This window comes from Nomascus leucogenys, chromosome 19 (assembly GCF_006542625.1).
Source record: "Nomascus leucogenys isolate Asia chromosome 19, Asia_NLE_v1, whole genome shotgun sequence".
In the NCBI taxonomy this organism is placed as follows: Eukaryota; Metazoa; Chordata; class Mammalia; order Primates; family Hylobatidae; genus Nomascus; species Nomascus leucogenys.
In genome coordinates, this window is record NC_044399.1 from 72,533,703 (window position 1) to 72,547,504 (window position 13,802).

The window sequence follows — 13,802 nt, forward strand, 5'->3', positions numbered from 1 at the left end:
CAACTATGACAGAGACCTGCTAATTCGGCCTCCTCTGCAATATGATACATCTATCTTCTGGCTTCTGCCTTAGACTAGCACTTATGACTTAAACAACTACAACAGAGGCCTCTTTTTTATTCTTCTGCCCTCAGTCTTGCCCTCCCTATTCTATTCACCACAGTGTTATTAGACTGAACTTTCTAAAACACAAAACTAATATTACCACTCTCCAGTCTAAAACCCTTCATTGAAGCCAGACACAAAAAGGCACATATTATAAAATCCCATTCACATCAAAGTCCAGAATAGGCAAGTCCACAGAGATAGAAAGTAGATTAGTGGTTGCCAAGGGCTGGAGGTAGAGACATAGGAAATGACGGTAAATGGGTACAGGATTTCTTTTTGAGGTAATGAAAATGTTTTGGAATTAGACAGTGGTGATGGGGCACAATTTTGTGAATATATTAAAAACTACTGAATTGTATACTTTAACGAGTGAACTTTATGGCATGCAAATTTTATCTTGATAAAACTATTATTTAACAGAAAATAGGCCAGGCGCAGTGGCTCATGCCTGTAATCCCACCACTCTGGGAGGCCGAGGTGGGTGGATCACGAGGTCAGGGGATCGAGACCATCCTCGCTAACACAGTGAAACCCTGTCTCTAATCAAAATACAAAAAAATTAGTCAGGCATGGTGGTGGGCACCTGTAGTCCCAGCTACTTGGGAGGCTGAGGCAGGAGAATGGCGTGAACCTAGGAGGCAGAGCTTGCAGTGAGCCGAGATCGCGCCACTGCACTCCAGCCTGGGCGACAAGGGCAAGACTCTATCTCAAAACAAAAAAAAAGAGAAAATAAAAAACCTTCAGAGGATCCGAACTGCCCAGATGATCATGTCCAATATTCTCAGCATAAGACCTCTATGTCCTGGCCTGTTTCTACTGCTCCAACCTCACATTTTGCCCATTGCCTCTTGTATTCTAATTGTGCTGAACTGCTTTTCTTAGACTTCCTTACCTAGCTGCATCACATGCAAATGGCCTTGAATGCCATGCTTCTCTCTGACTACCTGACAAGCCCCTACCCACCTTCCAAAACTCCACTTAAGAATAACTTCTTTTAAGAAGCCTATCTGGGCTGGGCGTGGTGGCTCATGCCTGTAATCCCAGCACTCTGGGAGGCCGAGGCGGATGGATCACCTGAGGTCAGGAGTTCAAGACCAGCCTGACAACATGGAGAGACACCCCATCTCTACTAAAAATACAAAATTAGCTAGGCATGGTGGCACATGCCTGTAATCGCAGCTACTTGGGAGGCTGAAGCAGGAGAATCACTTGAACCCAGGAAGTGGAGGTTGCGGTGAGCCGAGATCACACCATTGCACTCCAGCCTGGGCAACAAGAACGAACCTCTGTCTCAAAAAAAAGACTCTATTTTTTTTTTTTTTTTTTTTTTTGAGATGGAGTCTCGCTCTGTCGCCCAGGCTGGAGTGCAGTGGCGCAATCTCGGCTCACTGCAAGCTCTGCCTCCCGGGTTCACGCCATTCTCCTGCCTCAGCCTCTCCGAGTAGCTGGGACTACAGGCGCCCGCCACCAGGCCCGGCTAATTTTTTTTGTATTTTTTAGTAGAGACGAGGTTTCACCGTGGTCTCGATCTCCTGACCTCGTGATCTGCCCGCCTCGGCCTCCCAAAGTGCTGGGATTACAAGCGTGAGCCACCGCGCCCGGCCAAGACTCTATTTTTTATTGTGAGTGTTTCAGTATGGAAATTACTCCATGTCCTTCCTCATTTTAATTAACCTTCTCAGATACTTTTCAAGGTTTATTAGTAAGGTTTGGTAGTCTCAATAATTTACATTAGTTCTGGAAGTGTTAGAGGGACATAGTTTAAACTGAACTAGTTCTTTTGGACACCTGTAAGAATATGAGTGTCTTTTTATTGCAGTAGCACACTTGGAAACTGTTTCCTGAAGGCCAAAACGTCACTCAAAGTTTGGGTTATTTTCATAATATTTTAGTGGGGAAAGAATGTGCCCCTGGAAAATAGAGTCAATTTCTGTATCACTGTGCTACCAGACTAGTGAAATCAAAATTGCCCCTTGAAAACAGGGTGTTACTTAGGGCCTCCAGAGTACACTCTCTGCCCTCTTCCATTTTCACTTTTGCTAATACACCTCCATCAAAATGAGTGTGGGGGGAAAAGTAGTTGAAGCAGAAATTCCCAGCTTTATTATCTTTCTGCCCAGAGCTCATGCCTGGTGACTTTTTTTTTTTGTTTTTTTGAGATGAAGTCTTGCTCTGTCACCCAGGCCAGAGTGCAGTGGTGTGAGCTCGGCTCACCACAACCTCTGCCTCCTGGGTTCAAGTAATTCTCGTGCCTCAACCTCCTGAGTAGCTGGGATAACAGGTGTGCATCACCACACCTGGATAATTTTTGGTTTTTTCAGCAGAGACGGGTTTTCGCCATGTTGGCCAGGCTGGTCTCAAACTCCTGACCTCAGGTGATCTGCCCGTCTTGGCCTCCCAAAGTGCTGGGATTATAGGAGTGAGCCACTGCACCCGGCCGCCTCGTGAAGTTATTACTGAGCTCATGAAGGAAAAACCATAATTTCAGCTTTGCATGAGTACATTGAAACCAACTACAAGGCTTAAATTGAATCACTAGCATGTTGCATTGTTATCTTAAGATTTGTCATTATTATTAGTCAACATCAATTTAACTTACATCGTTCTTAGGGACAAAGATAAAAATATACAGAATATATATTTACCTTCATGCAATTCTTTCCGCAGTTTCTCAGCATCTTCCTGTAGAACAGATTTCTGAGTATTCAGAACAGCTACATACATCTCTAGATCAGTCCTACAAGATTTCTCAGCTTCCAGATAATGATTCAGTTCTTTAACCTGAAAGAAGATGCAATTCCATTCAACTGAAATTTACAAGTTTCTATCTTAGATACAAAATGATGGTAAGTTCTGGCTATGCCTTAAAAAAATTTAAACTTACTTTTAAATCTACATTTTACATCTACATAAATTAACATTTATAATTTTTAATTATAGAATATATATTATAGAAAAGTGGGAAAATAACATAATAGATGTTATCCATAATCATACCACCAGAATAAAATATACAATTGAGATTTCACATTACTGTTTTGTCCCTTGCTTTTCAAAAAGGTAGTTCCAATTTGTATTCCCACATCAACATATGCATGTGTCTGTTTCAGCCATAACAGTAACACCAGGTATGTTTTGCTTTTTTAAATCCGTAATTTCTAAGGACAAAAATGATACCATACACTTTTAAGTTTGCTTTCCTTTCATTTCTGGTGAGGGAATTCCAAATGCTTTAAATGTATAAAAAGAAGGCATTTTCACAGATACATATACTCATGGAAGTAAAAAAGAGGAAATTATGATGGAACAAATAAGTAGGCTCACACTGTAATGACTTAAAGGCAAATGCAGAATACTTTTTAAAATCACATCTTGCCCAGGCATGGTGGCTCACGCCTGTAATCCTAGCACTTTAGGAGGCAAAGGTGGGCAGAATGCTTGAACTCAGGAGTTTGAGACCAGCCTGGGAAACATGGAGAAACCCTGCTTCCAAAAAATAACAATAAAATAAAACCACATCTTTAAAAAAAAATGCTTTTTTTCTGTTGATCAATTAAGTGTAATACTCAAAATAGCAACAATATAGTCTAATATAGGGAAGTTATAACCAAAAAAAAAAAATGCAATTCTTCCCCAGAAAATCCAAGATTATGTCACTTTAAACTGTCACATAAATTGTCCGTTCTAAATTCTAACCCTTTAGTTAACTTTCAGCTTTTTCACATGATTATATCTCATATCACATTCAAGGTCCTTTTCATGCCTTTTATCTTCCTATTTCTTCAAACTTAAAGTGGCTTATCTGTTTTCAGTTATCTTTACTCCTAGGCCATCATGCAATAATAGTCAAAAGATTTAAATGACCATTTAAGTAATCATTTGATGCTTCACTGAAGGTTTACAGTCCAGCACATGATATGAACAAAGAATGGTAAAGTCGCAACTATCGTGAAATACTTTCTCTAACACCTGAAGACGGTGGTAATTCAGCTGATGGTAAAAGAGTCCATATGGCAGATTTAAAATGGTGGTATATAACCCACTAATTCTACCAGTTATCACTTTTTGGAATAAACATTTGGTTTAATTAATAATGAATTTCTAATATTTGAAAACTACTGAGCAGGACCCTGGGAAGATGATGGCAGTAGTGACATAGTACTTGAATTACTTTGAGTTCCATACCCTGTAATGACCAAAACCAACAACAACAAATGGACATCTACAAAAAGCCAGGTGACAAGGAGAGGGTGCAAACAAACCACTGAAAGCTACCTATTCAGAAAAATGTACGTGGTATCAGGATCAATGCAGGAGAAAGTACAGAGAAGCAATGAGGGTCATGAGAAACCAAAAACAGTCAACTGGGAGGACAATTTGACAACAGTGGCTTAAATGGAAGAGTTTCACATACACCAGTAGTCGGTGAATGCGACCAATTTCTCTGTAACATTTACAACCTGGTTAGGGTAAAATGTCGTCCCACTTTGATTTACATTTCCCCAGTTTCTAGTGTGGTTGAATGTTGAATATCTTTTCACATTCCTTGACTATTCTGGTTTCCTCTTTTGTTAACTGACTGCGCATACACTTTACCTGTTGTTTTTTTTTTTCTTTTTTTTCCGGAGACGGAGTCTCCATCTGTCGCCCAGGCTGGAGGGTGGTGCCGCGATCTCAGCTTACTGCAACCTCAACCTCTGGTTCCTGTATTCAAGCAATTCTCATGCCTCAGCCTCCCAAGTAGCTGGGATTATAGGCGTGCATCACCTAGCTATACTTTACCTGCTTTTTTTTTTTTTTTTTTTTTTTGAGACGGAGTCTGGCTCTGTCGCCCAGGCTGGAGTGCAAAGATCTCGGCACACTGCAAGCTCCGCCTCCCGGGTTCACGCCGTTCTCCTGACTCAGCCTCCGGAGTAGCTGGGACTACAGGCGCCCGCCACCACGCCCAGCTAATTTTTTGTATTTTTAGTAGAGACTAGGTTTCACTGTGTTAGCCAGGATGGTCTCCATCCCCGGACCTCGTGATCCGCCCACCTCGGCCTCCCAAAGTGCTGGGATTACAGGCATGAGCCACCGCGCTCAGCCACTTTACCTGTTTTCTTCAGAATTATTTGTCACTTGTGGACTTGGCAATTTTGAGAGACAGTCTCGCTCTGTTGCTCTGGCTGGAGTGCAGGGGCACAACCTAGGCTCACTGCAGCCAGCCTCCATCCCCCCAGTTCAAGCAATTCTTGTGCCTCAGCCTCCCAAGTAGCTGGGATTATAGGCGTGCACCACCATGCCCGGCTAATTTTTGTATTTTTAGTAGAGACAGGGTTTCTCCATGTTGCCCAGCCTGGTCTCAAACTCCTGGTCTCAAGCAATCTAAGTACTGGGATTACAGGTGTGAGCCACCGCATCCAGCCAACTTAGCAATTTTTTTATTATTTTGGATATTAATATTTTGTCAGTTATGAGGTATTGATATCTTATAGTCTGTAGCTTCTCTTTTCAATTTTTTGTGTTAATAGTATCTTTTAACAAAGAACTTTATATTATAATGTAGCTAAACTTGCCAGTTTTCCTTTCACAGTCAATATTTTTGTCTTACTTAAGAAACCTTGGGCCAGGCACAGTGGCTCATGCCTGTAATCCCAGCAATTTGGGAGGCCCAGGTGAGTGGATCACATGGGATCAGGGGTTCAAGACCAGCCTGGCCAACATGACAAAACCCCATCTCTACTAAAAATACAAAAATTAGCCAGGTGGCACACACCTGTAATCCCAGCTACCGGAGAGGCTGGGGCAGGATAATCACTTGAACCTGGGAGGTGGAGGTTGCAGTGAGCCAACATCACGCCACTACACTCTAGCCTAGGCAACACAGCAAGACCCTGACTCAAAAAAAAAAAGAAATCTTTTTGAAGACAACAAGGTGGAGAGAGTGGGCCTACGTTATCAGATAGTACGACTTGAAGTACAGCTACTATAATTAAGATAGTTTGTCATTGGTTTAGGAATAAACCTGTCTCCCAGGCTGGAGTGCAGTGGCCCAATCTCGGCTCACTGCAACTTCCACCTCCTGGTTCAAGTGATTCTCAGTGATTCTCGTGCCTCAGTCCCAAGTAGCTGGGACTACAGGTATGCACCACCACATCTGGCTAATTTTTGTATTTTTTATAAAGAAAGAGTTTCACTATCTTGTGCTGGCTGGTCTTGAACTCCTAAGCTCAAGCAATCCGCCCACCTCAGCCTCCCAAAGTGCTGGAATTACAGGCATGAGCCACCGCACGTGGCCAGATAATAATTTATTTTGAGACGGAGTTTCACTCGTCGCCCAGGCTGGAGTGCAACGGTGCGAGCTTGGCTCCCTGGAACCTCCACCTCCCAGGTTCAAGCGATTCTTCTGACTCAGCCTCCCAAGTAGCTGGGATTACAGGCAGATGCCCAGCTAATTTTTGTATTTCTAGTAAAGGCAGAGTTTCACCATGTTGGTCAGGCTGGTCTCGAACTCCTGACCTCAGGTGATCCACCTGCCTTGGCCTCCCAAAGTGCTGAGATGGCAGGCATGAGCCGCCACGCCCAGCCAAAAAGGGTATTTTTTAACAATCCATTCTTCCCCCGCTGATTTGTAATGCCACCTGTCATATATCAAATTTACACACATATATAGGTCTGTTTCTGGGCTTTGTTTTATTGATCCATTTGTTTATCCCTAAACCAGTAACAAACTATCTTAATTATAGTAGCTTTACTGCAGTCCTGCTTTCTGATAGGTAGGCCAAGTCTCACCTTGTCTTCAAAATTTTGCTAAGTATGTTTCTGTTCCTTCACTTCTCTATATGAAGTCTACTTCTAGAACTGAATTATCAAGTTCCTAATTAAACCCTATTGAATTTCAAGTAAAATTTAAAAATCTGGGGATACAATGTCTACTTTATAATGGTGTGTGTGTGTGTGTGTGTGTGTGTGACAGTCTCGCTCTATCGCCCAGGCTGGAGTGCAGTGGCACAACCTCAGCTCACTGCAACCTCTGCCTCCTGAGAGATTGGGATTACAGGCTTCCACAACCATGCTCGACTAATTTTTGTACTTTTAGTAGAGACTGGGTTTCACCCTGTTGGCCAGCTGGTCTCGAACTCCTAACCTCAGGTGATCCCCCTACCTTGGCCTCCCAAAGTGCTGGGATTACAGCCACGAGCCACCGCACCTGGCCCAATGCTCTTCCACTCAGGAAAATACAGATTCAGGTCCTCATTTATTATGTAGTCTATAAGGACCCTGCCCATCTTTGTTTAGCTATATCAGTAGGTAACTAGTTTTGCTTTTTTTTTTTTTTTTTTTGCTATTTTTTACTCTTGTGAATAGGATCAATATTTTTTCCACCACTGCATTCTTCAACTGGATATCACTGGGGCAAAGAAAAACAATTATCTTTGTATGTTGATTTTGTTGGAACAACTTTCAAATTGTTGAACTCTTATTAAGTCTAACAATCTGTTGTACATTCTCTGGTTTCTTTATACAGACAATTGGATCAGTCTCGTTGCTTTCTTTCCAGTTCTTATGCCTCATTTCTGAATTACTGAGCATGGGTCTGCCCCAGAATGTTCCCATCATTAATGGTAAGGCTGCTAAACATTCATCCTTTAACTATGTTTGCCAAAGGTTTGATAAATAGCCCTTTACTAAGTTACTGAGTGGTCAAATTTCTCAAATTACCTTTCTGAATCCAAGATGAATATAATGCTGTTCTTCTACAATCATTTTACGTGTACATTGCAATGGTAGATTTTCTGATAAATTTCTGGGAATACACCCTATTTGGTCATGAGGTATTTCTCCCCCTTTATTTTAGCTACAATGTTGAAAATTTTAGCTTCTGTATTCCTGAGACAGATCTATAATTTCTTCTCATACTACCTTTCCATGTGTTTGTTCACTTGTAGTGAAGATCTACTAGTCTCATAAAGAGTTGGAGAGCTTTCTCTCTTTTTGTATTCCCTGAGAGTTTGTAAAATATAAGAATTTGCTCTTTCCAGGAAGTCTGGAAAAATTTATCTGTAAAATCAACAGTTTAATGTCTTTTGGTGAGAGGAGGCAAGAGTCAGTAAGATTTTTTACTCTAGATCCACTTTCTTTAATAATTATTGACTACCTTAGCTTTCCTGTTTTGGAACAATTTTGGCTAATTATCTTTTATTAGAAATTTTTTTTCATTTCATCTGTTTTCAGATTTATTTGTGTGACAGTTTATAGTATTTGTTATTTTTAAATTTCTACTGATTTGTAGTTATGTCCTTTTTTTTTTTTTTTAAGACAGGCTCCCTTGCCCAGGATGGCATGCAGTGGTGCCATCATGGCTCACCACAGCCTCAACCCCTTGGGCTCAAGTGATCCTTCTGCCTCAGCCTCACAAAGTGCTAGGATTACAGGCATGAGCCTCCACACTTGGCCTCACTTCTGATTTCTCTTTTTTTGTTTTCATTTTTCCCGGTCAGTCTTACTAGAGATTTGTCTATAGTTTTTCCATTTTTTCATTATATTGATGGTCTCTATTGCTCTTTTGCTTTTCTATTTCACAAATTCCTATTGTTTATATTATTCATTTCCATTTATTTTCAGTTTGTACTTTTTTTTTTTTGAGACGGGGTTTTGCTCTTGTTGCCCAGGCTGGAGTGCAATGGCAAGATCTCAGCTCACTGCAACCTCCGCCTCCTGGGTTCAAGCAATTCTCCTGCCTCAGCCTCCCCAGTAGCTGGGATTATAGGCACCAGCCACCACGCCCAGCTAATTTTTTGCATTTTTAGTAGAAATGGGGTTTCACTACATTGGCCAGGCTGGTCTCGAACTCCTGACCTCAGGCGATCCACCCACCTCAGCCTCCCAAAGTGCTGGGATTACAGGCGTGAGCCACTGTGCTGGGCTCAGTTTGTACTTTTTTTTTTTTTTTTAAGACCTGGCATTATTCACATCATTCTAAATATTTTGTAATTACTTTTTCCATGAGTATTTTTTTCATGTCCAGGCATTTTAACTATCATTTTAATGTAAATAACTGAATAATCCATAGTTACAGAATTGGGTCTGTGTAACCTCAATTCTAAGATAATGTATCTAAAAATAACTATACCTTGTCCCAGGTACTATCCTAAATGTTTATAGGTATTAATTTATATGTTCCTCATAATAGCCATATGGTGGCTATTATAGGGATTAATTTATATGTTCCTCATGATAGCCATATGGTGACTATTAAGGTGGGCTTATTATCCCCATTTCACAGTTGAGAAAATCAAAGCACAGTATGATTAAGTAATTTGCCCACAGTAACCCAGGCTACTAAATGCTGAGCTCTTAACTATTATGTTCTAGTACTGTATGCGATACCATCTCGTTCTTGAATACCGAGTTCTGTGTGTCAACTAAATTACTAACCTGATAGTTCAAAATGTCTATAGCTCTACTAATAATTTTTTCTGATTGTATTCTCTAAAGGTCAATTTTAATCTGCTACTATATTTGTGAAAGTCAGTTTCTCCTTGTAATTGTCATTATTAGTTCATGCATTTCATGACTATGTAAGGTGCATTCAAGTTCATGACTATTATATCTTATTGATGAACTGTTTATTAGATAGGATCCCTCTTTATCTCTATTAGTGGTTTTTCCCCCTTATCCTAGCTTTGTGATACTACACTTGGTATATCAGCTTTCTTTTGGTTCAAATTTACATGGTATATTTTTATCCCTTTATTTTCAATATTTTTTTCTTTCTTTTTTTGAGATGCAGTCTCACTCTGTCACCCAGGCAGGAGTGCAGTGGTGCGGTCTCAGGTAACTGCAACAATCTCCACCTCCCGGGTTCAAGCAATTCTTCTGCCTCAGCCTCCCAAGTAGAAGGGACTACAAGGGCGTGGCCACCACGCCTGGCTAATTTTTGTATTTTTAGTAGAGACGGGGTTTCGCCATGTTGGCCAGACTGGTCTCGAACTCCTGACCTCAGGTGATCCACCCACCTCGGCCTCCCAAAGTGCTGGGATTACGGGCATGAGCCACCATGCCCGGCCTTCTTTTAAGACAGAGTCTCACTCTATCACCTAGACTGGACTGCAGCGGCATGATCATGGCTCACTGTAACCTCAACCTTTTGAAGTAATTCTCCCATCTCAGCCTCTCAAGTAGCTGGGACCACAGGCACACACCACTATAACTGGCTAATATTTTCAGTCTTACCTTGTGGTTTGATTTTAGGCATAGCTCTTACAAGTAATATAAAGTTAGATTTTTACAATCCAATGTGATAATCTTTTAAACATAGGTATCAGTTTACATTTACCAAGACTATTGATAAATTCCCATTTATTTTAATATTGTTTTTGTTTATTTTCTCATGCTTCTTTTGTTCCTACTTTCTTCCTTTTTTCTTTGGTTGTGGGGGACAGGGTCCCACTCTGTCACCCAGTCTGGAGTGCCAGTTCACTGTAGTCTCAAACTCCTGGGCTCAAGTAATCCTCCCATCTCAGTCTCCCAAGTAGGTGGGACAATAGGCATGCACCACCACGTCTGGCTTTTTTAAACATTTTTTGTAGAGACGAGGGTCTCACTATGTTGCCCAGGCTGGTCTTAAATTCCTGGGCGCAAGCAATTCTCCTGCCTCGGCTTCCTGAAGTATTGGGATTACAGGTGTGAGCCACAACACCTGGCCTGTTCCTATTTTAATTCTTGTGCTGTGTCTTTATGGCCAATAAATTCAGCAATACTATAGCCACATTATCTCTAAAAGCTCAATGCTGGAGCTGGCATCAGAAAACAAGGTTAACTTTGAACGGTTTATTTTCCTTAATAGGAAAATGAATGAGACGGGGTCTCATTTTCTTAAGAAAATGAACACTAACTTTGTCACAAAGCAGCCATTTGTAATAGAACACCATTATTGTGATTATTTTAAATGTTCATAAGAGCAAAACCATTTCAAAGCAGCTTTTTGCATTTCAATTTATTTTTTATTATTATTTTTGACAGAATTTCGCTCCTGTTGCCCAGGCCAGGGTGCAATGGCGCAATCTCGGCTCACTGCAACCTCCACCACTGGGCTTCAAGCGATTCTCCTGCCTCAGCCTCCTGAGGCTGGGAGCAGCCAGGATTACAGGCATGCGCCACCATGCCTGGCTAATTTGTATTTTTAGTAGAGATGGGGTTTCTCCATGTTGGTCAGACTGGTCTCCAACTCCCAACCTCAGGTGATCTGCCCACCTCAGCCTCCCAAAGTGCTGGGATTACAGGCGTGAGCCACTGCACCTGGCAGTTTTTTGCATTTTAAAGAAAGATTCTTAAGATGCATAGTCTAAATTACAGGGTTTTTTTTTCCCTATTACTGATTCTAATTTTGTTCATGGCATTGGGGCAGAATCTTGGGTTTCAACAAATGGATTACAATGTTTCATAACCTTTGAGGCCTCCAGCTCTTTAATTTTGTCTTCAGCCTCTGTCAGTTTATCCTTCAAAGCTGCAATTTCCTTTTCCATTGGCATCACAACGGACCGAAGTTTCTCAGCATCCTCTTGGGCCTATGGTTAAAAAGAATTAAATGCTACGACTTATTCATTTACTGCTTTTCTAAGAAACTCTAACCCTTCCATTTGCTAAAAATTAGTAATAACAAGTAACTTGACCAGGCACTATATTAATATTCACAAAACTGAACTAATGTCTAACTTTCAAATGGTGCATTACTTTGAATGTCAAGGTATAACTGAAGTTTTCCCAAATATTCCATTTAGAATTTGGGAATAAATGGGAAAATTGATTCACTAAAATAAATTTGACTTCTTAATCAATTAAGAAAATATCCCATATATAAAAGGAAATACACATAATAAATAATTTTTTTTTTTTTTTTTTTTTTGAGACAGTCTCACTCTGTCACCCAGGCTGGAGTGCAGTGCCACGATCTCCGCTCACTGCAAGCTCCACCTCCCAGGTTCACGTCATTCTCCTGCCTCAGCGTCCCAAGTAGCTGGGACTATAGGTGCTCACCACCACACCCGGCTAATTTTTTTTTTCTTTTTTTTTTTTTTTTTTTTTTTTTAGTAGAGACGGGGTTTCACCGTGTTAGCCAGGACAGTCTCAATCTCCTGAAGTCATGATCCGCCCGCCTCGGCCTCCCAAAGTGCTGGGATTACAGGTGTGAGCCACCACGCCCAGCCCATAATAAATAATTTTTAAAATTCCTGGGTTACTAAGTTCATGAGACAATAATTTCTTATGAATAATGAAAGGGCTGATTATATTTTAAACACCCAAAATAGAATAACGTGTTTTCTAAAATGTTAGAAAATTATGTTGCTATAAAAAGGCTTCCATCCAATTAAACAGAGTACTTTAAATACTATTTTACTTTTACCATCTAAATGAAACAAACCCAAAGAATGACCCCTTAAAACTATCATTGTTTTCCCAAGTCCATTCTCAAAAACATGGATTAAAAGGAACCAACTTACATAAACCAGTAAACTGGTGAGAAAATGAATTTTCATTTTTTATATACACATACACTTACAGGCAGAGAAACAAAGGCAGGCTCAAAAAGTTGGCTTTTTTCCTTGTAGAGAAACTGAAAACCTAATTCGCTGAATTTAAATTAGTGCAAACTTATCCTAAGTTGTGCACGATAGGGAAAAAATATCATAAATGCCCAAACATGAGGGGGATTTTCCCCAAATAACATATCCCTCAAAAAACAGGGGTTCAGATTCACTTTGTTTTCAGGTCCTTACAAAGCCATCATTTCTTTTATTTTGAATTAAATACTATTTGGAAAAGATAAGTTAAAATATCTCAATCAAGGCTAGTTTAGGATGCTTATAAAGGTCATCTGAAAAAAAAACAGGAAAAAAAGGAGGGAGGAAGCAAAGAATTGATCACAAATCAAGTTATTTATTAATATAAATATGACTTCACAATTCCAAGTGCTGAATGTCATCATAAACAAAACCTTTAAAGAGCACTTAGAAAATGACAGAAAGGTCATTAAAAACAAGAAAAATCTGAGAAACTGTCACAGCCAAGAGGCACCTAAGGAGACATGACTAAATGCAATGTGGTATCCTGGATGGGATCCTAGAACAGAAAAAAAAGGACATTAGGTAAAAACTAATGCAATCTGAATACAAAAATGGACTTTAGTTAATAGGAATAAATTGATAGAGGCTTATTAGCTGTGACAAATGTACCATGCTAATGTAAAACATTAACAACAGGAGAAACTAGGCATGGAGTATACAGGAGCTCTGTACTATCTTCCCAATTTTTCAGATAATCAAAAACAGTTCTAAAAAAATGAAAGATTGTGGAAATCATGAATACACATACATTTGAAGAATGAACTAAGAATTAGGAACCAAAAAGGCATGATAAATTCAATTGAAAAGAAAAATCAATTACTAATTATTTTATATAAAGTGATTTTAAATATGTGTATGCATATAAAATAATGTAAAAATTTACTTAACTAGCTAAAAAGCTTTTAATATTTTCTCAATGATAAAATGTCTCACTTTACATTTAGTTGCCCTATGTTCAAGTATTATACGGTATTATGTTCAAGCATATGTGGTACATAATATGTGGTACAAAGAAATCAAAGGATACCGAGAAAGAAGGAAAACTAACATCTATTCTAAAACTTTGCTTTAGACACAATCATCAAGCAA

At 39.9% G+C, this 13,802-nt stretch overlaps 1 protein-coding gene across 4 annotated transcripts in view; it reads right to left on the bottom strand.

Moving 5' to 3' along the window:
• RABEP1 (rabaptin, RAB GTPase binding effector protein 1) overlaps positions 1 to 13,802 on the bottom strand; it is a 116,353-nt gene that overhangs the window by 35,921 nt on the left and 66,630 nt on the right. For all 4 annotated transcript variants that reach the window (XM_030800049.1, XM_030800050.1, XM_030800048.1 and 1 more), the window contains 2 exons: positions 11,538 to 11,657; positions 2,754 to 2,889 (listed from right to left, as the gene is read on the bottom strand). In XM_030800049.1, coding sequence (XP_030655909.1) covers positions 2,754 to 2,889; positions 11,538 to 11,657 — 256 coding nt within the window. The remainder of the gene's footprint in view (positions 1 to 2,753; positions 2,890 to 11,537; positions 11,658 to 13,802) is intronic.